Genomic DNA, 24997 nt, shown 5'->3' with positions numbered 1-24997 from the left:
TTTTATATACATAATTAGCCAGCAATATTGAAACAAAACGGAGGTGTTTCCTGCAAAAAGAAGAAGAAACGGTATGAGAAATTGTAATTGGAGGAAACATACGGCTCGAGCCGTTAGCACTCTTACAAGACAATATCTTCCCTGAAGCTTCATTGTGAATCGTGATCAGTATTCAGGACGCGCATCAAGTTTCATGTATTTCACCTTGGAATACGAAAATGGGAAATCAAAGAATGTCACAGAACACGTAATGATACAACGCAGCAGAGCAAAAGAAGTTCACCGAGCGGTTATGTCTTTCAAAATCGTATCACTTTTTCATTTCGACCAAGCTGTCGGTACCTTTATAACAATTTGATAGATCCATATTGCTATGTATGTAACTTATGCCTCGGGAAGGTGCCGACGAACTGATATCGTTTGTTATGGTTTCTGCTGCGGTGCCAGTGTAGGAATTTGCCTTTCGAATATCGATGATTTGTTCCTTGCATTCTGATAGGTATTCAGTCCTTGCAACCAAGCATCTTTTTCTGAGAGCAACTATTAATCGTGTTATTCAAGCAATCCTGCCGTGTCAATGTGGACGAGAAGATTTCCCTATTCGAGAAATAGATGTTCAAATATAATTTCAAATCTCTCTGATAGGTCTTCGACCCTCACCAAACCCTTCCCAGCCTCCATTTCCCTCTTCGTCTTTTACTGCATCCATAGTTTGAAAAAAATTGTTGGTTTTTGTATTTACCTCGGAACTTTGTTGTCATCGTATACCTACCTACTTTGTCTTCATACATTTCCTGTCTTCAGCCTATACCCCCCTCGTCATTAAAGCGTTGCGAAATTCCCATTTACAACACAACCCCTCGTTGAATCTCACGCGGAGAATGAATCGCCAAACTTCTTTTGATTGCGGAAGAATACCTACCTACCATTCGGGCTTTTATACGAGTCCATACTCTTTTGACTACATAATCACCTAGGGACGTGAAAATGTATGTTCCTTTAGCCGCAATGCAGTGTTGCGTTGATCTACCTGAATAATAAATACTGCTACATGATAGCTAGCTACCTTGTGTCGAGAAATGAGTCCATCTTACTCTAATACATTTAAAAAGGTTTCTCGATTAGAAACTACAGACTACACGGAGTAAAAAGCTCTGCCAATATAGGGCTTCCTATCATCTCCTCTACCCCTCCCGGGGAATTCATTCTACCCGATCCGGTTCATTTTCAGACGGTGAGGCATTTCGAGAAATAGACTAGAAGCATTAATGTCACCATCGTGTCTCGTGGCTTTTAGTTTTTTAGTCCATTGACCAGGACAGGGCCAGCAGGGGAGGGTCAGAGGTTTTTAGTTTGACTCTTCCCGTTCCTTGTCACACGTGCTTTATGCAGAAAACGGCCGCCATCGTCTTTTTTGATGCATGGATGATGAGAAAACCACTCAAATGTTTGATACATGGGTGAAAATGGTGGGAAATGATGCTTAAATGAACTGGAATTGGTTAGGGAGTCCGAAAATCCTGGTTAATGTGAAAGCTTACGAGCATTCAAATTGTGTGCGGCAAACTTACCGCTGTTTTGTGAGGTATTGTATTTCGTACCCAACCACCAACCATCAACCACAGGAAGCCAGAATTAAGATAATTGTGATCTCCATGGAGTTTCAAGGACATAGAAGGGAAAGGAAAGAAAAAAGGAAGGCTTGAATTGAAATTATTATTGCAGCTCTGCTCCGCATGGTATTAACATCTGCCGCAATGTCATTTTGCCGAGCCGAAGCTCTAATTGATGATTTATGGCCAAAGCTCTTCCTTCTTCCATTCCCCAATAATCTCTCCTCCCTTTCCAGCATCTCCATCGGGGCCGACGTAAGTAAATCTCCATCTCCTTGCTTTATCAGGTTCACTCAAATCAAGTTGTTCGATCTCCACAGGTTTAATAATCACAACCCTGAAATTCTTTCTGGAAGCTTCATCATTCAGATCAGTGACTTTTTGACCCAATTTCCAATTTGGATCGCTTGGTTGCTGCGAAACGGGTGTTCCAGGTATAGGGTTTTTGAAAGAACCTATAGATTGACAGTTAGTCGCAATCTTCATCCAATTTCTATGTTTTCTCTACCTCTCATTCCCGGGCTAATATTGCCAAAATGTGCAGTAAGTTCTTTTCCCCAACTCCAACCTTCTTTTCCATCTTCCTTCACAACTCTCATTCTTTCTCCGATCTTTGTCTTTACAGTTCGTGTTCCACTTGATTCTTGGCCACTTCCTTCAATGTCTTGGCCTACGATATAAGCCTCTCCCTTCACTCTCCATTGAGTCATGACTTCTTTGATCCAGAAAACTGCTTCAACAGGTCCACCGCCGCCACTACCCTGACTCTGTTCTACCTCTCCATGACCCTGTGAACTAGCAAAAAATTGAGGGACCTTCTCCATACGCACATCTGTGGTAAAGGTTGGAAGATCACTCTCGTAAACTCGATCATTCATAGGAGCATCATTGTGTTTGTTCTCTGGAAGCTCGGCCCACATTCCTCTGTAGATGCAATAACGAGCTCGAGGAAGATAAGGAGTGGGAGAATCCTTATCATTACTTGGCTGTAATGATGAGAGAACGAATTCCGGGGAATCCATCTTGGAAAGATGGGAAAGGAAAAGAGGACGCCATGGAGCTTGACCGATGGATGCTGGAGTGGTGGTTGATGTAGACATTGTGCGAGCGAGACGCAAAAGTCGTGCAGAGGCTTTGGAAGCTATTTTGAATGATTTATTTCTAGTCGTTGACGGTTGAGATGAACACTAGATGAGTATATATCGTAGCTTTATGGACACAACAAGTGGCGAGATTATGGCAGTTGGCTCTTAGTTCGTTGTGAAAGTTGATGGATGACGCATTGATTGAAGCTCAATTGAACAATTCAAAGCTTATGGTGGGGTGATTGCATCCCACCAAAACCATCTACTGGCACTAATGTTAGTTAGTACCATCATCTACCTATCTACCTACCTAACTATAAATCAACAAGATTCAATTTACAGTTCAAAACTTATTCTCTCATATTTGGGAATAGCTTCATTATCTCAGACTTTAGAAATCACACTGCAAATAAGCGGCGACTATTGATCAAATTGACTCCGAATCACTCAGTCAAGAAACCCCACATTCGGTGCATCATTGCCCGAATCCGCAAGAACATTCCTTTTACCCCAGATGATGATCACCATCAGGACCCCTCTTCCAAGCTGGAAAACATGGGGAAAGCTTCTCTATGTGGCGATCTGATGAATGAGTTAAGGTTCCTGAAAAGAATTTTGCCTCCAATTGAGGAGCTTGTTTATATTGTTTTCCTTAGGAGAGGGATGGACCTCACGGATGAATGCAACACACCGTCATTGATACTGCCATTGGTAATGCGGAAAATGTTTGTATATATTCTCAATATGTCTTCACCTATATACTCTTGCTTGGCTTTCTGCTATTGGAGATCTTTGTTTTGATGGGTTTTCTCCGTTTTCAATTGTAGAATATTGTATACACATTGAAGCACTCGAATAGTGAGACTTCATATCGTTCCTCGACTCTTTCTCTCACCCAAGATGCGTCTCATAATTACCTCAACAATAGCACTTTTCTCCTCTCTCATAGCTGCGAAAGGACATCGTGGCTCTGACGTTGTTCCCGCTCCTCCCCGTAGCAATCATAAGACTTGCACGGTTCATCCCCTCGGAAACCATACAGACGATACTCCTCAAATCCTCAAAGCATTTTCAGATTGTAATCATGGCGGAACCGTTGTATTTCCTAAGAATAAAGAGTATTGGATCGCAACGAGATTGAACCCAATCATTTACGATGTGACGATTGATTGGCAAGGAATTTGGACTGTATGTTTGGGTTATCTTCCACTCACGAGAGGTGTGCTAACCAACGGACAGTTATCGGATAATCTTACATATTGGCGAAATAATTCCTATCCTGTCGCATTCCAAAATCACGCTGCTGGTGTTGTCTTTACAGGAGATCGTATTCACATTAATGGAAAAAGCACTGGTGGTATCAACGGTAATGGAAATGTTTGGTACAATGCCGAGCAGGCAGTTACGCAGCCAGGACGACCTATGCCTTTTGTCTTCTGGAACGTTAGTGAAGTGTTCGTCGAGCATTGTATGTCACCTTGATTCAGAATTCTCTCTTCTTCCAACAAATGATCATCAAGCTAACAAAGTGTGATGGAAATTCAGTCTCCATAAAGGATTCCCCTCTCTGGGCAATCAACATCATGAACGGTACTAACATGTGGTTCAACGATATGCTCGCCAACTCGACCGCCGTAAACGTACCATATGGAACGAACTGGGTCCAGAATACCGATGGCTTCGATACTATGGACGCAAACAACGTCAAATTGACCAATTTCTGGTATCAGGGAGGTGATGATTGTATTGCCATCAAACCAAGATCTTATAACATTTGGGTTCAAAATGTACATATCCTTTTCTATCGCTATTCACATTTTCTCATCTTCACATCCACTCCTAAGTATATATCAACTCGAAATCACACAAACTAATCTTAATGAATAGGTCACATGCCACGGCGGCAACGGAATCGCAATTGGTTCTCTCGGTCAATACGTCGAAGACTCATCCGTTGTAAACGTTACTGTAAAAGACGTCAATATCATCTCCTACAATCTTGACATGCACAATTCCGCATACATCAAAACATGGATAGGTTTCCAAGCTCCACAAAGCGGATACGAAAGTGCAGGTCTCCCCCGAGGCGGCGGCTGGTATGTCCCCTTCCCTTCTCCCTCTCCCCCCAAACTAACACCTAAACCCAGGGGCAACGTAAGCTCTCTCCTCTTCGAAAACTTCCACATCGAAGGCGCCGCCATCGCAGCCGGCATCTCCCAGGATTCTGGAAACAACGGTTCCTACACCGGCACTTCGAAATTTCTCCTCTCGGACATCACATTCCGCAATTTCACGGGATATTTGACTGGGGCGAAGGGAAATAGAACGGCGAGTGTTAGCTGTAGCAATGTGTATCCGTGCTATGGAATTGAGTTTGAGGATTTTATGGTCGCCTATGCGCAGAATGTGACGGCAGCGAATGCGACGGGCACGTGTAGTATGGTTGCGGAGGACGGAGTGGAGGGAATGCTGGGGAGTGGATGTTAGTGGTGATGAAGAGGGTGGTTGGTGTTTTTAAATAATGCGATTTGTGGATGTGAATACGAATATAAGTTTCAATCAAATTTGATATATTGCCTTGCTATGGCTGTACTGGGATACTCCAAAGACTCGACCAGGTACTTGTTATACTATTCGCTCACATTTGTCCTTGACATAGTATTCTGATCATCTCACAAGCGCTTCTTTCTTATAGACCTGTTCCTATAATGCCGTTCGTTCAAGGAACTTTTGTTTCAAAAGAGTTTCTTGTGTATTGATAGGTTTGTATGAAGGCCCATTCCAACCATCATCACTGTCCTGATATTCTTCGTTTAATCCTCATCCTCCTCTCCCCAATCCATCTCGTCTTCATCGTCACTACTCATATCCGAATCCACCATCTCGTCATCCTCCTCCTCTCCAACCAACGGACATTCTTCTCCCACCGGATGACCTCTTAATTTCCATTTCAACTCCATCACAACCAACATAGGACCTTCTCCCCTCTCCACCAACCCTTTTCTTTCCCGACACTTATCCCCATTCTTCCCTTTCGCAGGTTCCGTCCGCTGACAAGCATTACCCACACAATAGGGGCAGATATCACTCCAATGCACCGCTTTACCTCTCCACTCCCACGTCTTCACATCCCCCAACTCACCTTTCTCACTTTCATCTCCCGCGCGCGCATTAGTATGTTTACGCGTACTCAACACCCCTCTCTTCCCCATTGGGAATTCCCACGTCCGGGCCCATTCCATGATCATTTTCAACTCCTCTCTCTTCTCCTCACTCGTCTCAAACTCCATCTCTAGCACTTCCAGCTGCGGGAACCCCGCAAGCGACGCGCCCCATTTCCCCGCTTGCCATGTGGGCGCTTCGCCCTGTAGCGAGCGCTCCATGTCTCTGCGCATGCTGGGGATATCGGCATTGCCGCGGTAGGGATTGATGGCTAGTGGTTCGTTTCGCTCGTTCCACCACCAGTCGCCTCTTCGAATGGTGAGCTTGAGAGAGGTGATGTTTTGGAGATAGTGTGCGGAAGTGAGGGGACGGAGGTAATCTTGGAGCCAGTAGAGTTGCGTGTGGAGATGGAGAGATTTGAGGAGCGCGAGCTGGTAGTCTGGGAGACGGGAGAAATAGGAGTGTTCGCTGCGGGCAGGTTTAGCGGAGGGGGGGTGTCGAGCGTGCCAGAATACGTGAGGAATGGATGTTGGGGGGAGGTGGTAGGTTTCGAGGTAGATACGTCGACATGTTCGGAGGAGGGAGAGGTGCAGTTGCGTGCGGCATGTGAAGCCTGGGCGTGCGTAATTGGTGTTGGGGTCGTAATCTGTGTTTGGGATTGGGGTGGGAGTGAGAGCGTAGGAGAAAATTAGGGAGCGGATTTCGGCGGGAATGACACCGGAATAGAATGGAGAGAGAAGTTGGAGGCGGGGAGTAGTGGGTTTGAGATGGATGTTTATTGGGGGTGGAGTGGGGAGTTGCAAGGCTAGATCAATGGCAGGAGTGGTAAAGTCGAAGGTAAAGTGGTTATTTCTGGTCTGGTTATCCATAGTTGAACTGTGGTTTATCGAGGTTGAGGTTTTGATGTTCGTTGTTAGTATTCTTGAGAGGCAGATTCCCATATCAGTGCTGCGTAATGAAGGGTGTGAAAGAAGGTGGAAGAGCGGGTGGCAGAGAAGGACAAAAGAGTAGAATACTCATTTCAGTGGACTTATATCATAGACGACTCATGCTGCGCCGTGGTGATACATGCATAGGTTATGGTTGCCTAAAAAGGATCAACGAGTTGAACTGAAGATTGCTCAGGACATGAGTTCTACCTCCAATAACTCATTGACTTGACTTATTCATGTTGAAGAATTGAATTTAACACAACATTCTCAAATAATTTGCCCCATCTATGGGTGGTAAAGTTAACAAGTAGGTAGCATAAGGAGTTGCTCGTGATAATATCGTCACCTGATGAAGCTATCTTCAAAAAATGGTACTCTCCAATCACATTTCGAGATTCAAGTATTCCCTCATGGTAATTATCGAAACCAATAATGAAGTAAAAAGTACCCAATCCTTCATCGTCTAAATTAGATTTACATATTCCTAGGTACTAGCGTGGCTTGACGTATTGATATTAACCGGAATCACGATGAAGTTTTTTCTGATGCACAGCACCTTCTAACGCAACGCTCTTTTCTTTAGCTACCCCTCAATCCGTACACCCACCAACGAGAGGAAACATAACCGCATCAAGCGCTGATGAACTGATAAGAAATTCCTTCATCGATAAGAAATGCCAAGTGATGGATCGGCATGTATGGGACCACACGTCCGTTTTCACTCGTTAAGCAATCTGGAGAAAAACACTAGGAAGAAAAAACTGAAACCGCGAATACTATATTCCAATAGAAACTCCCAGTGCTAGGAATAGGAATACAAGGAATGCAGTACTGTGATTCGGATTGGGAAAGAAAATCATTCTAGCATTCTGATCCTCTTGATGTCTAGGTATCTTTGTAGTCAATTCTTCTCAATACGAGCCCCCATCAAAGACTAGTGGACTGATAGATAGACACTGCGTGCAGCTAAACACCCCTAGCTTTTTTCTCCTGCACATACCTAGATATTTAGCTAGGTGCTAGGTAGCTTGGGCGGCACCTGCCACCCTCATGAATAGTGCTCAGTGCGTAGTGCATGTGCCTGAGCAGCGTTGAATAGACCGTTACACTAATTTTGAAGCCAAAAATGCAGTTATGACCTGATTCTTATTCAATAGCGTCTCATGGCTTTGAATATAGGATGAGTAGAGGAAGTAGAGATCGTCTAAATCACATGCTAAACATGTAATACAGTAATTGGAAGAACGTGATGATAAAAGATCAAAACCACAATCAAAAATATACAGAATCAAATCAGATTACACTTCTTGGCCCTTGTGTAGGTACTCGATATGTAATTAGCGTCTTAGGGCTACGCCGCTCCAGCGCCGGCAGTTCAGATCATCCATTGCTGATTGCTGATTGAAGTTTGCATATTGAATTGGATCGTATTCCTGTGGCGTTGCATATCAAATTAAGGAAACAACGTGTTGTCCTCGCGTTGAGCACGACTATCTATCACATTTGATCAATTTTTCTTTCTCTTGGAAAAAGCCTCGGTCAATGTCGGCCATGTCTGAATTCCAGCATGTTCCTTGTACCAGACACACTAGATATAGTAGCCAATGTAGAATTTTCCATGCTCTGTAGGCTCTGGGCTTTGTATTGGATAGGCTCGAATAGGGTTCTATCGTTTTGTTACTGATGAAGGGGCTGCTTCGGTTCCTGGTCAACTTGTTAGTACTCGAGTAGGGCCCTCGCTTTGATGCTACTATCTAACGCCTTCTTTTCTTGTACATTTGAAAGATACACAATTTCGAATCATGTAACAAACAGTCACTGCTATGCATCTAATGATGGTATTTATCTGTTCACATAAGCTACTCGGTTCTCTCGGTCTTTAAAATTCCTTTCACATCTGACAGACCGATTTTTATGCCGTTGTGGCACAGTCAAATTCCCTCGGTTCTGTAAGTTGATCACCTAATGTATCACTCCAAAGGGTCTAGATTGATCGAAACATCAAGGGAGCCGCTAAACTCACCCTATGGAACTTTCCCTCCAGGGTTTTTTCTTTCCATTTTTCTACACGTTTCTCAAAGGGAGGGGGGACTTTAAAATTCAGCATACGGTTGTTAATCGGGAAATTGTATCGTGATCAATAATATCCATTCTTGCCCACTTGTAAAGAGAGAAAAGAGGAACAGAGGAAGCAGAGGAAAAGAAGAGAAATATCCTCATGTTAACACAAAGAGAATCGAAACCATTCTAAGGATTTCGAGTATTCGACAGCAAAAAGAGAAAGGTTTCGAGGAGCCTCCAACCTCATTCATTCAGTCACCCATACATCCATACATCCATACATCTATACACATACACATACACATACACACATACATGCCATCTATCCATCCATCCATCCGTCCATCCATTCATTTATTGTTCGAATGCATCTTCTTTTCACATTACATTGAAGCTATAGCTTCAAAATCATTTCAATTCCCCTTCATCTAAGGTTTATCGTCTAAATCAATCGTTCATCTAGCTTGCAAACACTTAAGACTGTTGATTCTGACTATTCATCGCCTTAAGGAACACTGTTCTTCTTGTCGTCTTTCTTTTAATCCACTTGATATATCCCAACCCTATTGAAACAGATTCTAGGAATAATCAATAACAGTATATCACTCCTCATCGATACTCACTCATTACCTCCACCAACCACCCACATTCACTCTTCGCTTCAAAGATCTCCCATACATACACTTACTGCCTCCACCGAAACCTCTACTCAACCGACCGCCTACCAATATGTTAAGATCCTAGCAGTTTTATCTCAAAATCAACAACACCCACAAAGATTCACTGCCGAAATACTTCCCTGTCGATTTTACATTGGGCATCGGTAAAGGAAGTAACTCGTCTACATCTTTGTGCTGATGGACCTGCGGAATTTCTGAAAAATACATAAACATTCGATGTCACCCAGGTCAAGGAAGGCCCAAAAACTTATGCTGTCTGATTCACCAACCCATACACAGTCGCCTTTAAGAGACGCCGAATACTGTCAATCAAGCACCAATGAGGAAGATCTACTTGATTCTGAATCTGATACCCCAGGAGAATATGAAGAACTCGATCAAATAGGTCTCACAGACTTTCTGGATTTCGACCCTAAACCCACTCTGATATTTGACCTTTCGCACCATAATGCCTTTGGAGATACGTTGGATCCGGCATACATGAACAAAACTTTCCAGTCCAATATTCTTCTCACGAGTACCATATCTCCAAACTCTGAAGGACAGACTTCTCCAATACTTCATTCTGGGGGACCTGCCTCTACAACCTTCAGATCTCTAATCAAGGACTTCGTCCAAAAACAAACCAATGAAGATTACCCAGGCCAATCATTCTCATACAATGGATTTCTCTGGTCTGGATTCACAATTCGGAAGAGATGGGTTTTAATTTGTGGTAACAAAATTGATGTTGAGTTGAGAGATCTTATATTTAGTAATTACTCTCACAGCCAAAAAGGAACTTTAAGCACCACCTTCTCCGACAAGACAATTGCAGCATTGAAAGATGTCCAAGTGTCAAATTTAAACAGTCCGGCAAGTGGCGCACAAAATCAAAATGAAGATGTCATTATGAGTGAGATGGTCGGGGGACCATCCTCAGACTGGACCACCGAGTCTCCAGTTGCAGACTGGACCATCGAGCATCCCGAAGGGTATCTCTCCGATCACATCGTCTTCACTCGAGGCGTGGACTGGTCTTCGACACCTTTAGGTCCCATGAACAGCTGGTCGCCCGAATTCCGCCAGATCGTGAATATGGTGATCGCCAACCCCCATCCCGCTGCTATTTTCTGGGGCGAAGAGTTAACCGTATTGTACAATCAAACTTACGCGGAGACTGTAGCTGGTCAGAAGCATCCACGTTTGATGGGGACAGGCGCTCGAGGTCCTTTCGCAGAGATTTGGGAGGAGGTTGGCGAGATTTTCAATGAATGCAGACGGACAGGGAGAGGAATCGCCATGACAGATCAAATGTTACCCCTAGAGCGTCAAGGATTTGTCGAGGAAACTTTTTACTCCTGGAGCTTGACACCCATCTGGAAAGCCGGTCCTAGCCCTGAGCTCCTGGGCGTTTACAACGCACCTTTTGAGACGACCCAAAAGGTAGTGAGTAATCGAAGGATGAGGACACTCTTGAAAGTTGGAGAAGAAACGGCTCTTGCTCAATCTGTGTCGGATTTTTGGAAATTGATGCTTGGCGGTCTTGCCGAGAACGAATATGACTTCCCATTTGTTTTGCTTTACTCGGTCCTCGATGATATTGAGAATGATGCAACATCGTCGAGAGGTTCGATTTCTTCTGATAGTTCTACGAGTATCAAGTCGGTTATTTTAGAAGGCTCGTTAGGTGTTCCAGAAGGACATGTAAGCGCTCAAAGCAGACTCGATCTAAAAAGACATCTGGGAGGATATGTGCCAGCCTTGAGAGAGGCCATGAAAACACGCCAACCAACTTTGTTGTCACTTTCGGATAGTATGCTCCCAGTCGGCTTGACACGGGGATATAATTGGAGGGGGTTTGGCGAGCCGTCACGAGAGGCTGTGGTATTGCCATTGAGACCAACTAATGCTGAAAATACTTTGGGATTTCTAGTTATTGGTGTGAACCCCAGGAGACCATATGATGCCAATTACGAATCTTTCGTCAAAATCTTGAACAGACAATTGGCAAATTCCCTAGCCTCAGTCACACTTTTTCAGGACGAAATCCGACGTGGTACTGACGCTGCAGAAATTGCTGCTGCTGAGCGTATGAAACTCTCTGAAGAGTTAGCATTTCAGAAAGGAAGATTGCAACGTATCGCCGAAGTTTCGCCTGTCGCTTTATTCTCAGTTGACAGTGATGGTACATTACTCGAAGCCAACGATCGTTATTACGAGATTACGAACCTGCCTCGCGATACGGCTTCTAGAATGTCTTGGATGGATACAATTGCTCCCTCTAGCATTCCGACTATGATGAAGGGTTGGGAGAAACTCACCATTCGTAACCAGCCGTGGTCTGGTGAGCTTCAACTCGTTAAGCCGTGGTATGATCCTATCACTGGCGATGAGTATGAGAATTGGATTCTGGCAAGTTACCAGCATGAATTTTCTTTGGATGGAAGTATCAAGAGCATCATGGGTTACTGCACCGATATCACGCTCCAAAAAAGATTCGCTAAAGAAATGGAAGATCGTGCAGAGCTCTCTGAACAACTTCTACTTCGCACAAACCAGGCCAACGAAATCGAACGAAACTTCAGAAGATTCAGTGACCTTGCTCCTGGTGGCCTTGCTATTCTCGATCCAGAAGGTAGACTGACCTACGCGAATGAGCAATGGTTTCATATTTCTGGTCTCACAAAGAGTGAAACCTTAGCTGAAATTCCCTTCGCGTGGATGAATGCAATACATGAGTTGGACCGACCGAAGTTCAGATCGCAATGGTTCGCGCTGGTAGAGAAAGCTACTCCATTTGTGATAGAGACACGTATGGAACAACCATGGGTAGGGGACATAGCCGGGAGTACATTGACTATACAGCGCTGGGTATTGGGTACATTCTCTGGAGAGAATGATGAGAACGGAAAGTTGAAGAGTGTGATGGGCTGTAAGTTTGAAATAGAACTTTTTTTCCCTAGCGAAAGCTTAGTCCACGACTTTACAACTGGTCTTTACTGATATAACATAGGTTCAACGGATATTTCCAGGATTAAATGGGCTGAAGAGATCCAAGACAGACGACTAAAAGATTACGAAGAAACAAGACGCCAGCAAAATTCGTTTATCGACATAACAAGTCATGAAATGCGCAATCCACTCAGCGCTATCGTTCAATGTGCAGATGGTATCTCATCCTCTTTGAAACAATACAGAGCAGCGAACAAGGATCTGGAGGAGCGCGATTACCAACTCGCGACTATCTTGAAAGATGGTATAGACGCCGCCGAAACAATTCAACTCTGTGCTCAACACCAAAAATCAATTGTTGATGATGTTTTGATGATTTCAAAATTAGATTCAAATCTGCTTACAATTACACCTGTCTCTACTAAACCTGTAGAGGTGGTAAAGCTAGGGTTGAGGATGTTTGCCGGAGAATGTCAAATGAATACCATATCTCTCAATTTAGACATCAAAAAGTCTCTTCAAGAGTTGAGAGTTGACAGTGTCATGCTCGATTCAAGTAGATTAACTCAAGTATTGATTAATCTCATGACAAATGCTATCAAATTCACCAAGGACGAGAAGACACGAGAAATCCATGTTTCCATAAGTGCCTCCCTGGAACCACCTTTGTTAGAGTCATTGGCCAATTTTGAATACTTCCCATCTCCTACCAAGTTTTCGAAAGCCAATATTACCGATAGCGAGGAATGGGGTAGAGGTCAAATCATATATCTTCGATTCGAAATAAAAGATACTGGTTGTGGATTAACACCTGCCGAGAAGAAAAACTTGTTTACACGTTTCTCTCAGGCATCGCCTCGAACTCATGTCCATTATGGAGGATCTGGCCTTGGACTATTTATCTCACGCCAACTTACCGAATTGCAAGGTGGAGAAATTGGCGTGGCATCAGAGTTTGGGGTGGGAAGTACTTTCGCTTTCTACATTAAATGCCGCCGTGCATTGATAAGGGCAAAAACTCTGGATGTTGAATCGCAGATGACTTCGGATCTGGAAGCTAATGGGAGACTTGCGACAAATGTTCCGAAAAGCATCAAGGACCATGAAGAAAACATGTTGAATAAGCTCCTCGATTTGAAGGAGAAGGGAAGATTACCTACTAATCGCAACTCATTTGGGTTTGAGGAGGAAGAAAGCCAGAAGTTGAAAACGAATAAGACTCCGGATTTTCTCAGGCCTAGTTCGTGGAGTGTATTGATCGTGGAGGATAATTTAGTTAATCAGAAGGTCTTGGCGGCACAAATGAAGCGGTTGGGATGTACAGTTCACGTAGCAAATCATGGAAAGGAAGCTATTGAGTTTATAAGTCAGACGAATTGGATGAGTGAGAAGGTGGATCCCTCAAATACGGTTGTATCAAAAAAGGTAAGATGACCCCTTTTCAAGTTCCTTTTCTTGCCATATTTCCCCATAAGATTCATGCTAATACACAGCCCACAGAACGCTAGCATTCCAAACCAAACCCAAGACCCTTCACAACTACATCAGCAATCGCGACCACAAAAATCTCCCATTCCTCTCACCCTCATTCTTCTCGATATTGAAATGCCCGTAATGGATGGTCTCACATGCGCCAAGGAGATACGCAAAATGGAAAAGAATAGAGAGCTGATAGGACATGTGCCAGTTGTGGCAGTGACTGCTAATGCGAGAGCAGAGCAGATTCAACAAGCGATGGAAGCCGGTATGGATGAGGTTATGACGAAACCTTTTAGGATTACGGAGTTGGTGCCGGTTATCGAGGGGGTGCTTGTTAGGTTTGGGGGTGAGAAAGAGAGACCGAGGGAGAAGAAAGAGGGACCGAGGGAGGAGAAAGAGGGACCGAGGGAGGAGAAAGGAAAGGGACAAGACAAGCGCTAGAAGGCATGGGACTGAAACGGAAAAAAGAAATCCGAAAAGGCACTCATTCTATGAGACAGAAAGGAGACGCAATCACGGAAACGAACAAGAGAATAAACGGGTAAAGAAACCGAATCAGAGGATGAAGAAATCGAGCAATGTAACGCAAGGAAACGAAACGCGACGTACAACACATGCATGATACGATACCTTTATGAGCATATATGGGAGAGGGGGAATCTTTTTTTGTTTTACTTTGCATTGCGTGGTGCACAGCGATTGATGGACTTGGTTTTTCATAAATACCCTTTTGCATATCGAGTTGGATGATGGAAGGAAAGGAAAGGGATTGTATGAGCATATGAATGATTAGATGTGAGCAGAGATAAGATCGGATATGAAAATCAGAATCGGAATTCAAATGGAAGAGATGATGAGGATGAGAAAGAGAAAGAGAAAGATGTAGAAGCGGTTATTTGAGTTACTTATTGGTCACTTATTTAGCCTTTTCGAATCATACATACATAATTAAAAGTTAAAAATTACAAAATGGGGGGGGGTTTTTTTGGAGATGAATGTGATGATTTTGGGGGGGTTTCTAATGAGGTAAGTATTGTGAGAGACGAATCTGTGTGCCTCTCAATTGCAACAATCATTTTTCAATATCAACATGTTCTTGGAATAGGCGAAAGGAGGTCAAATCATCTTCCAGCCAACCTTCATTCTTTACCATCTCCAAAAACTCGCTATGTCGTCCCATCAAGCTTCAAAATAGTCGCAGTCTAAAATCGATATTCAAGAGAAAAAGCTTCACTGAAAATTTCCACGGAAAAAAAGAACAGATAGATAGATAGCCTTACAAATACAACCCGATACAAAAAGAGCGTTCAACTTCCCTCATTCCCTCCAACCTCATTTTAACCTCGAAGAAAAGAACGGACCATAGAGTACAAATGTTGTTTCTACTCCAAACACGTTATCTGTACTAACAAGCTCCATCTTTTTCCAAACCATACCATACCATCCCGAACGCATATCTATATATAATGAATCATTGGTACATACAATCCTCATCTTATTAAAGTCAAAATATTCCACTGTGACAAGAACACAGGTATCCCACAAAACTCCTACGCTGAATTCATGCCAGGCTCCTGTTTCCGCCTCGGCCATGATCATTGGTCATCATAACCATGTCCACCCTGTCAAAGCCCGACAAAATCCCTTCTCAATCCCATTCTAGTATCATCGTATTATATCATATCGTATTATATCAAAACACCCATAGCAATTATGAGAACCAGTCGTCATCCCTAAACCCTCTATTAGCGCCCCCACCACCCCCTGCGCCTGCATTACCACCTCCGTTCCCAGAATTAGGGTTGCCATTATCATAAAACGGGTTGCCTGTCCCGGTCCCTAAATCACCACTCAAGCTATGACTATGCCCAGTACCAATACCAACACCTCCACCCATCCAATTCTCAAACCCGACTACTAAGCTCGCTTGATCCCGCAACCACCAATCCTGGCTTTGAACTAACTGCTCCACCCCACCAAACAGCGTACTAGGGCTAACGTTTCTATTTGCACTTCTATTCCCACTAGTCAGTGGGCTATTATTAGCCGTAGAAGTGGCATTGGTGATACTAGGGGCGAAGGATTGAGCCGGGTTGGTATAGATTGTACGAGAGAGGGGGTACGCAGAGACAGGTGGCATGTGAAGGGGATTTGTTGCCGTAGAATATGTGATAGAATCTGTATGATCGGATGGTGGCGAGACAACATTTTGAAGTCCGGGCAGCGAAGACTGTGTTGATATATCGCTTATCAAATTATTCGTAAGTGGAATTTCTGAATCGAGAGGATAGCTATACAAGCTCTGTTGTAACTGGGTTTGACTCCTTGCAAGGAGCGGTTGAGAATGCACAGGGGTCTGGAAATGAGTAGGTGATGACGATGATGATGGTGTAGTCGCTATTATCTCTGCTTTCGGCGATGGAACATCGGCTGTCGAGAAATACCCAAACCTGCTATCAGTGCGAGAGAATACAGCTGACGCTTCTGTAGGAAGATCGATATTCCATTTTCGAGCCAGTACGGAGAGGATTGAAAGAGTACGACGTGCACAGAGCCAATCATCGGCAATTTCCTCAAGGTGCTTGACTCCGTGAGTGATATCCCTCTTCGCTGTCTTTTCTGGGAGATTCAAGAGGTGGATTGTACAAGCAGAATGAACAATATAAACTGCTATATTGCAAATCTGTCGAAGCCCATATATACGCTTGTAAAGACGCATTAACTTTGATATCGAACCAGCAGCTTGCGTACAAAGTTTTCGAGGAGATACATGTGTCGGTAAAGGCGATGTACTTGGATTGTATTTGAGAAACGGCCGAAACAGATGGATGTATAAAAGATGGAAAAACATGCTATATAATATCAGTAATGAGTTGAAGTTTAGATATAGTAGCGCATACTGCATAAGAAGGACATTAGGTAATTGTCCTTCCTTTGGTTCAAACTCCTTGGGTAAATCTCTTTTCCAAGCCTCGAGTCTTGTTTGTAATTCGCTTAGCTTTTTTAACTCCTGTGATCTTCCAACACCCCTTTCAACATTTTGTGGATGGTAAAAAAATGTGAGAAGATCACTACTAATCTCACACAGGCTCGAAATCTGTAAAGCTACAGCTCTTGTCCTTGATGGTTGGGAATGTAATTGACCGATTCCATTATCTGTGTAAGGTGACCAAATTTCATCATCGTCGAATTTTTTGACGTCATATTTTGGTACCGTAATGTCGGTCACTGATAACAGAGGAAGTCTTCCCAAATAATTCGAAAAACATTTGTCAAAGAGAAAGCTATCGAGGAAAGTCAGCAATTGCTCATCAAAGAACGAGTTTCAAGAAAATGAGGAGTTAATATTGCACTAGAAGTAAAAGATAGGAATTGAATGACCAGAAAAATAGGACTTGTGGTCAGGGAACAATTTGAACAATGGTGGAAAAGAATACATTGAATCAATTCAACATACCAGCCCCAAAATGTGACTCTTCTAACATCGATTTCGTCTCCATCAACGTGAAATTCCTTTGGACTGCTTTTATTGTTTCCGGAATCCAAGTTGAGACCCATATCTTGAGCCATTCGGAATGCCATTCCAGAGTAGACCCAACCTTTTCCTTCTCGGCCTGCACCTGCCTCACGAACTGACATCAAACTGCCATCATGTTAGATATACATATTTGAACATAAGGATAACAACTCACCAGAGAGCTTGTATCGTAGTCAATCTCGGTTTTTCGAACTCTTCATTCTCGATAAATAGTCTTTTCGCTTCCGCGAAATAATGATCACCTTTAGTAGCGGTATCACCTGGATCTGCACAGGCTTGGGGGGAGTTTGTAAAATGACACCCCAGAGCCAGCATAGCATTAACCTGGGAATCGTTAGAAGATAACAACATTGAGGGTTGGGTCTTCACTAACCAATAATGATGAACAGTACATCGTTCTTTTTGCAGTCACTGGAGGGTTTCCCTGAATTCCGTTAACCCTGGTTTTTTTGAATGTAGAATACAATGGGCCAGTGTCTGGCAAATAAACATACCAAAAGAAAGTCTTTATAAAACCTAGTAATATCAATCAGTCAGTAATTCTTGAAGCAAAACGAGACGGTGGGGAGGTTAAATGGGCCAGCTTCGAATCGGGGATTATGGAAAAGAAGAACCTACAGCGTTTTACTCAATGTCGTAAAATATGGATAATGCCACGTAAAATACATATTGATCAAATGAACGATAACCTCTGTATCACTTGTGACTGTAGTCCATGACAGGAGAGGTTCCTCTTGTTGCGTCGTTTCTAAAGCGTCCCCATGCTCAACACTTGCTGCATCGAGATAAATTAAATTTGAGGTGCCTCCCAAGAACCTTACCGAACCATTTTCTAACCTCAATTCACCCATCTTTCCCGATAATTGAGTCTCGAAAGCCGGCAAACTAGACGACGTATATGCCATGTTATCGTCGATATCATCATCATCGTCTTCGAAGGCTTGGTCTTGTCTCAGAATGTTTTCTGCTACATCATCCAGACTTTCACACGTTCGAATTTGGCGGACCAGATTTGGCACGTCTTCTTCGGAGGCATTCAATATCGCTTGTATCAATGTTTGTAGAGTGGAATTGCGAGTCTTCAGACTATCGATCTTTTCTTTATATACGCCTTTCCTTCTATGGTCTGATAAGGGATCGTATACACATTCTGTCAATTTACAATGTCAGTTCAAGTACTCAGCTAGTTTTGCAGGCCAATTGCCACAGATCAATTGAAGACATGAGATGAACATACCAGTCCCATACACACTCGAGCAAGCTGCGCAACTTGGTGTGTTTCCATCGCATTTGGATTTGCGCTTCCTACATGCGACACAAGCTGTTGAAACACACCTTCTCTTGATCGCAGCGGCATCTCTGCTACTCCTCGATCTTTTATTCGACGTCGAGCTTTCCCGATCAGTCGTCACATTACTCTCCGGTTTGATCTTGACATTATTCAACGAGGACGACGATCCTCCATCAACATGACCCGCATCCCGTACGTCAGCCATCCAGCGCGAGAGAGGGGCACGATCCTCAGCTTATCCCCTCGACGTTATCCGTATCAAATCCGTTGATGGGTATCGATGCGGTGTACGGTGGTGCGCTGCGGGTCCCTAGTAGCCGGTAGACAAGGCTTATCCGATCCGATAAGTATTTACGGAGTACACACGCGCGGACCTATCCTTTCTAGCTGCTAATTCTGAGGGAATGCTACCCTAGACCATTGACCCTTTCGAAGCTGTAAGCAGAGTTGTTTTCTATCTCTGTTCTTCCTACGTTAAAGTGATAGGCAAAAATATACTCGGGTCCTTATCGCAACTAATCGTTCCATGGAATTTTGGGCAGTGTTCAAGAATGTATAAGTAGAAGAAGAATCCTCCCTCGAGTTGATTTCCTGGAAATTGAAGTGATGATTCTTTCTAGATGTGGAGATGGTTTTCATATGGGCAGGTAGGTATGTTCTCTTATGAAGCCCAATGCCCAAGCAAAGCAAAGAAATGGAATGCTGCTGCCATCAATCTTCTGGATTGATAAGAGTGGTTGACTTGTGATTGGGGGAGGGGGGGTTGCAAAGAGTGGAGATATCAATTGGATTCGAGGAAATTTCTAATGCATAGATCTGATTGGGCAAGACAGATTATCAATAAGGTCAACAGACAAAATGTCTAAACGCATGTAAATTACTTTCTTTTGCTCAATCCAACCCAACATATATCCAACATTTCATTATATAAATCTTACAATTCAGTGTAATGTTGCTTCCTCAATGTAACACTTATTAATTTCGGCGATAAAAAAGTATGTGTCTCCGAATTGATGAAATCGATGCTATTTAATGTACGTACTGTCCGCTTGCCGCTGAGGTTTTCTTCCATTGCGGGGCCATCATTCCTCAAAGTCGTCAAGATCCTTCCTTTTCCTTATGCCCTGTAGGGCCGCGCTACCTATCTATCATATTATTACTGTCGCTACTGCTTGTCAGCACTGGTGGAGGCATCATTCTCACATGTGCTGACGGCCCTTGGCCCCTTGGTTCCTCGTGCCCTACCTTGCAGACACACAACGCCCTTGTACGCTTCCACGCGTGCAGTGAGCATTTTGGTCCTGCATTTACGAGTCTTATTTTCTTCAAAGATCGGCGACTGCAGGTAGATGCACCATGAATAATAGTCCGCAAAACCCCTAAAGCTTCATTTGTGGCTATATAAGCTTCGAGACTCTCCAAACCAAGAGATGCCTAGGTGCTAGAGCAGAGCTGACGATATCGTCATATTATCCCATGCGCTCGAGATTCCCACTGCCTGAGCCCCATGGATCTCAGTTGAGGCGTGATTGGCATCTATGTTGATAAAGAACCGCTGTGCCGCATCCTCACCGTATAGGATCTCATAATCCCTCTCACTGCCATGTCTTACACGCAATCAACATAGGTATGGATATGTCGTTTTCGGCTAGCCCAGACGGTTGACCGTTAACCTTAAGCCAAACCCGTCATGACGAATTCGGGATCATGATCCTTCGCGACTACATCGAACCAGATGGCGATAAATATGTATTTCCGGACAAGCACTCTCGACTGGCAGTGGGCGGAATCCCGAGACCTATGTCATCATCGTCGACTCATCATACCATCCTGTCCTCTTTCGCAACTAGTATGAACCTGTCGATATTCGAGATTCCAAAGGAAGAATTAGTTCTGAGTGAGATTCTTGGCAACCAGATATTACCTTGTCGAAGCAAATCTTGGACATTGAAAGATGGGGTGTTCCTCACTCAAAGCGATGCGTTGTTAGTGTAGTATCGCATTGTCATATGGCTTGTTCTCCGAAAGCTAGGAGTTAAGGACGTCGAATGTTTCATTGATTGATGGTAATTCTAGACATTGGTGTCGATATCGTTGCGACTGGACATGAAGTTTCCAAAGTTCCCTGAATTGGAAGTAATCCGGAAGCCGGCGGAAGTAAACTCCATGTCTACTTAAACTCCTTGTCTACTGCTGACACGGAAAGAATCCGCAGTGCGTTTTATTTTCAACGCCTTTTTGGACGCCGAAGAAATTGCGCAATCTACACTAGTTTCTGAATGCCGCTCAGTCGACGAAGTATCGAATCAAAGGTGTTAGTGGCATAGTCTACTCATTCTCGTTTAAGGTTTTCAGGAGGAACTTTCAACCGAATAACATCATTGCAATAAGGATACGCATACAATCTAGCAAGACATTTCTCGCAGCAATGATGACCGAAGTATACGCTCGTCAGGCTCATAACTCAATATGGTCATTCAAGAACACAGACGCCATTTTGTTCTCCAATTCAACAATCGTCGTATTACTATTTATATATGTATACTCATCAATTTGATCCGCAAAAGGGTATTTTTTACACTGCCGTTTGACCTTAAAAATCGCCCAGTAACTCCATATGGCTATGCTTGTCATTTTCGTCCACTCATACGATCACGCTCGGATCCGACTCACCAATCATAATCCCATGCCCCCATCCTACCAATCGTACATTTCCGCATTTGTCTTACCCAGCTGCAAATGTACTTCTCGTACGAAGTCTCTCGCCATATATCCACAGCAAAATGGGAGCCGGCCACCCCAAACCAATCGCGATAAATCCGATCAAACTATTACCCCACCCATAATCTAACGCTGCATACAGGTACGGGGCGAACAATGGGAAACCGAAACCAGCCAAACTTCTCAAAACAGTTGCTGCTCCGACAGCACTTGCAGCATACTTGGTATAGGAGTCGACTATATAAGTCTGAATGCATTGAAATCCGATAATGGTTCCTGCTGCAAAAATTGCCGCTCCAATATTCGGCACAATCCAATGAGTTTTAGCTTGAGCTGACCATCCGTACCAAAAGAGACCCACTGGCACAAGCAAAGCACCAGGAATCATTAAAGGGACTCGAAATTCAGGTTTTCCCACTCCATTATTACGTGCCTTTAATGCTCGATAAATCCTATCTTGTGCCGGCGCACATATTTGTGTACCTAGGAAAAAACCGACTCCCAAAGAAATATAGTTGAGCCCACCCATCCCAACACTTTCGTTATATACGCCTTCCCATAATCCAGGAAATGTGGAGAGTACGAGATACATGATACCATAGAGGTAAGCCATATATGCTGCTAACACCTGAATGATGATTTGCGTTCCTAAATGATCGGCAAGTCAGTAAAGGCAAGATTTATAGGATCGCGTGCGAAAGAGTTACTCAATGCCAGATGTTTGACTACGTGATCATTACCTTACATGTAATTATGATCGTTTTAAGAAGATACTTTCTTCTCTAACATAGTTCTTTATCCAACTACCGAGTTCTGAGACTTTTCTCACATGCTTGTATGAAGCTTGTGACAATATGGAGAGTGGTGGATTTTAATGGAATGATTGAGCATACCAAGTAGTTTGAACGGTCGCGTCAGACTAACAGACAGAGCCTTGAAAATTGTTCTGTCCGGAACGTCCCATTCTGTGTGAAGATCTTGATTTCCAGTCTCCTTGATGAGCTTATTCTTCTTACGTCCGAGTAAAACAGGTGGAAATGTTTCTTGGAGATAGAATAAACCTATTATTTGAATGACCGCATCTGCAATAGTAGTAGCATAAAAGACCCATCTCCAGGTAGTATTCTCGGCTATGAACCCGCCTGCTATTGGACCAACTGCCGGCCCCAGCAGTGGAGCGAGAGAGTATATAGATATTGCTTTGCCACGCTCTTCGGCTGTGAACAAATCACTGAGTACTCCACCTCCGAGAGCTAAAGGGGCAGAGCCACCTAGGCCGGCAAGAAATCGGAAAGCAATCAATTGCCCCTTGGTTTGCGCCAAACCACAGCCGAGATTGAAAAACAAGTATATAAGGTTGCTAACTTGCACTATAATAACTCGTCCAAACATTTCACTCAGCGGTCCAAGAAACAATGGGCCTGTTTTAATGTCAGTGTTTGCCTATAGTTGCAGAGATAGAATTGACTCACCAATCGCATAAGCTAGAACGAAAATAGATAGCACCAGACTTTGCTCTATGGAATTTTCGATATGTAAATCCGAACTTATGGAAGTCAGAGCTGGTGCTACCATGGAAGAGGAAACTGGAGATATAAAGGTGAAACTTGAAACTACCAAGACTGCAGCCCATTTACGTCCAATTTTCCAATTCTTAGGGTTCTCTGGATCGTGTGGTCCTTCCCAAGTAACTAAGTTTGGATCCTTCACACTTTTCGTGCTCTTTTGCGTCTTTTCTCTCCCCAATTCAACATCCCTCTCAACCTCAATCCCATCTATAACTTCTGGTGATATACTTGAGGTGCCATCGGTATCTGTATCTTCCAAATCGATTGTGGAATCGCGCTCCATATCTTGATCAGTTTTCCCTTCAGATGCACCAGGATGACCTGTATAATACGAAGTGTCATCGAGGTGATTTCCAGATAAACATCGATGTAGCCCAGGAGACGAATCAGGTTTTGATGCACCTGACTTGCGGGTCTCTTGCCTCGATATCGAGTCCGTCATTTCTGAGGTAAGGAACCCTCCTGCCCTGTTCCTTATTATTGGCGCTTGTCTGTTGTGGTAATAGCTTCGATAATGTACGTTGACAAAAAGAACCAAGTAAGAAGAAAAAGAAAATATCAATCCGAAACAAAAGGATTATACTAGTAAAAGATATGGAAAGGAAAAGATCTTCATGTATGACATGAAACTTTGAGTGAATGACGAGTATAGTATGATTGCAGAGATTGGAAGGAAAGCGAAGTAAAACATGAAGGACTCACTCTATATATATGAAAGATATATTTACCTCCTCTCTGAGAACGGCCCCACTCTCTTCAGGCTCATTGGAGATTGAAGATATGTAATAGAAGATGGCGATTGACCGTTCTTCATCTGGCGGGGCCGGCAAGATTCATGCGGGTTTTGGGAGGAAAAATTACAATTAGACCCTGCCTGGAATGCTTTAGAAAACGGGTATCGGCACCGTCTGAACGAAAAGGGAAGCGGTGAATATGAAACTCTTGATCATGTGATCTACACACGGCGACAACGTTCTTATTTCCGTTGCGGAATAAGGAAAATTTGAAAGCTACTGCGCGGCGTTCAAAATTGTACATCGTAATTAGGAGGTGAAGGTGGTGGTGTGGATCGTAGGATCGTAACGAGCAGCAACTAAGAAAGCCATTCATAGACCAGGGCATTGTGAATATAGATAGCACAATTTAATGTAAGTCGTCTGGGGAAGGCTGTCCTGTCCTATCATTGTCTTTATCTCGAGGTTGTGTAAATGCAGTAATCGCAGATAGGCAGCCAACGGAGTAAGGAATACCGAGCGGGAAAAGGTATTGACCTATCGGTGGAAGATCAAAGCACATCTCTATGCCGGCCGAAGCTGTCGAATGTTGCTGCATTGTTGAAGCTTGAAGCTTGATAATGGTTCATATCACTACCCCACAATTCCACTACTCCGTACTCGTTCTTGATCAAAAGCCTAGGAACAAAGGATAATATTAGCCAAGAAATCTCAAACTTCTTTGGACAATGTGCGTAGGTGGCTCATGATGCGTGGAATGGATTACAAGCAAGAGTTGAACCTTCTCAATGTCGTGAAACACACCTCAATATCTCATTCGCTCTGCTAATTCGACTGCCAAATGATCTCAGACATCGTGACACCCGTCAATATGCCAGTCCGGGTTCAAAAGAGATGCTCTCTCAAACTTATCAAAACGATGGACGATTTGGTCGTCGATCGCGTGTGAGCATGTCTATTTGACGGACTGTCCCCTGCTAGTTTTGCAAATCATCCGTACTTGGCATTGCTGGAACTCTTCGACTGATTAGATAAACATATCCGGAATCTATCTGCAATTGGTGTACTCATCATCGACGAAACTTTGCCCATCTTCACATTCGCTCTTATTAGATGCGTAAGTGAAATTTGATGAGCATCAGCTCATCTTTTGATCCATGGTACACGTGACATGCTCAAGTGGTGGTTGGACTTGTGTG

The 24997-nt window shown here is 43.6% G+C and overlaps 7 protein-coding genes across 7 annotated transcripts; 2 read left to right on the top strand and 5 right to left on the bottom strand.

Annotated features, from left to right (window-relative positions):
- Positions 1-1793: 1793 nt before the first annotated feature.
- Bfra_005981 (putative zn 2cys6 transcription factor protein) lies at positions 1794-2713 on the bottom strand (the record flags this gene model as incomplete). The annotated part of the gene is made up of 2 exons (XM_037336356.1): positions 1794-2068; positions 2122-2713. 2 exons carry the CDS (start codon positions 2711-2713, stop codon positions 1794-1796), a joined length of 867 nt encoding a protein of 288 aa, XP_037191566.1.
- An 885-nt stretch (positions 2714-3598) lies between these two features.
- Bfra_005980 (putative extracellular exo- protein) lies at positions 3599-5185 on the top strand (the record flags this gene model as incomplete). The annotated part of the gene is made up of 5 exons (XM_037336355.1): positions 3599-3886; positions 3938-4166; positions 4244-4485; positions 4586-4794; positions 4846-5185. 5 exons carry the CDS (start codon positions 3599-3601, stop codon positions 5183-5185), a joined length of 1308 nt encoding a protein of 435 aa, XP_037191565.1.
- A 326-nt stretch (positions 5186-5511) lies between these two features.
- Bfra_005979 (uncharacterized protein) lies at positions 5512-6729 on the bottom strand (the record flags this gene model as incomplete). The annotated part of the gene is made up of 1 exon (XM_037336354.1): positions 5512-6729. One exon carries the CDS (start codon positions 6727-6729, stop codon positions 5512-5514), a length of 1218 nt encoding a protein of 405 aa, XP_037191564.1.
- Positions 6730-9749: 3020 nt separating this feature from the next.
- On the top strand, positions 9750-14387 carry Bfra_005978 (putative aerobic respiration control sensor protein arcb protein; the record flags this gene model as incomplete). The annotated part of the gene is made up of 3 exons (XM_037336353.1): positions 9750-12447; positions 12529-13892; positions 13968-14387. The coding sequence occupies 3 exons, from the start codon at positions 9750-9752 to the stop codon at positions 14385-14387; spliced, it is 4482 nt and encodes a 1493-aa protein (XP_037191563.1).
- A 941-nt stretch (positions 14388-15328) lies between these two features.
- On the bottom strand, positions 15329-15539 carry Bfra_005977 (uncharacterized protein; the record flags this gene model as incomplete). The annotated part of the gene is made up of 2 exons (XM_037336352.1): positions 15329-15403; positions 15432-15539. 2 exons carry the CDS (start codon positions 15537-15539, stop codon positions 15329-15331), a joined length of 183 nt encoding a protein of 60 aa, XP_037191562.1.
- A 118-nt stretch (positions 15540-15657) lies between these two features.
- On the bottom strand, positions 15658-18980 carry Bfra_005976 (putative pathway-specific nitrogen regulator protein; the record flags this gene model as incomplete). The annotated part of the gene is made up of 8 exons (XM_037336351.1): positions 15658-16798; positions 16847-17230; positions 17404-17589; positions 17639-17808; positions 17858-17908; positions 17979-18000; positions 18103-18634; positions 18722-18980. 8 exons carry the CDS (start codon positions 18978-18980, stop codon positions 15658-15660), a joined length of 2745 nt encoding a protein of 914 aa, XP_037191561.1.
- A 2520-nt stretch (positions 18981-21500) lies between these two features.
- On the bottom strand, positions 21501-23506 carry Bfra_005975 (putative mfs multidrug protein; the record flags this gene model as incomplete). Its single annotated transcript, XM_037336350.1, has 3 exons — positions 21501-22144; positions 22390-22917; positions 22969-23506. The coding sequence occupies 3 exons, from the start codon at positions 23504-23506 to the stop codon at positions 21501-21503; spliced, it is 1710 nt and encodes a 569-aa protein (XP_037191560.1).
- Positions 23507-24997: the final 1491 nt, after the last annotated feature.

Source organism: Botrytis fragariae (assembly GCF_013461495.1).
Source record: "Botrytis fragariae strain BVB16 chromosome Unknown tig00000075, whole genome shotgun sequence".
In the NCBI taxonomy this organism is placed as follows: domain Eukaryota; kingdom Fungi; phylum Ascomycota; class Leotiomycetes; order Helotiales; family Sclerotiniaceae; genus Botrytis; species Botrytis fragariae.
The sequence above is the reverse complement of the archived record's forward strand: the minus strand, read 5'-3'. Positions and strand labels throughout refer to the sequence as shown.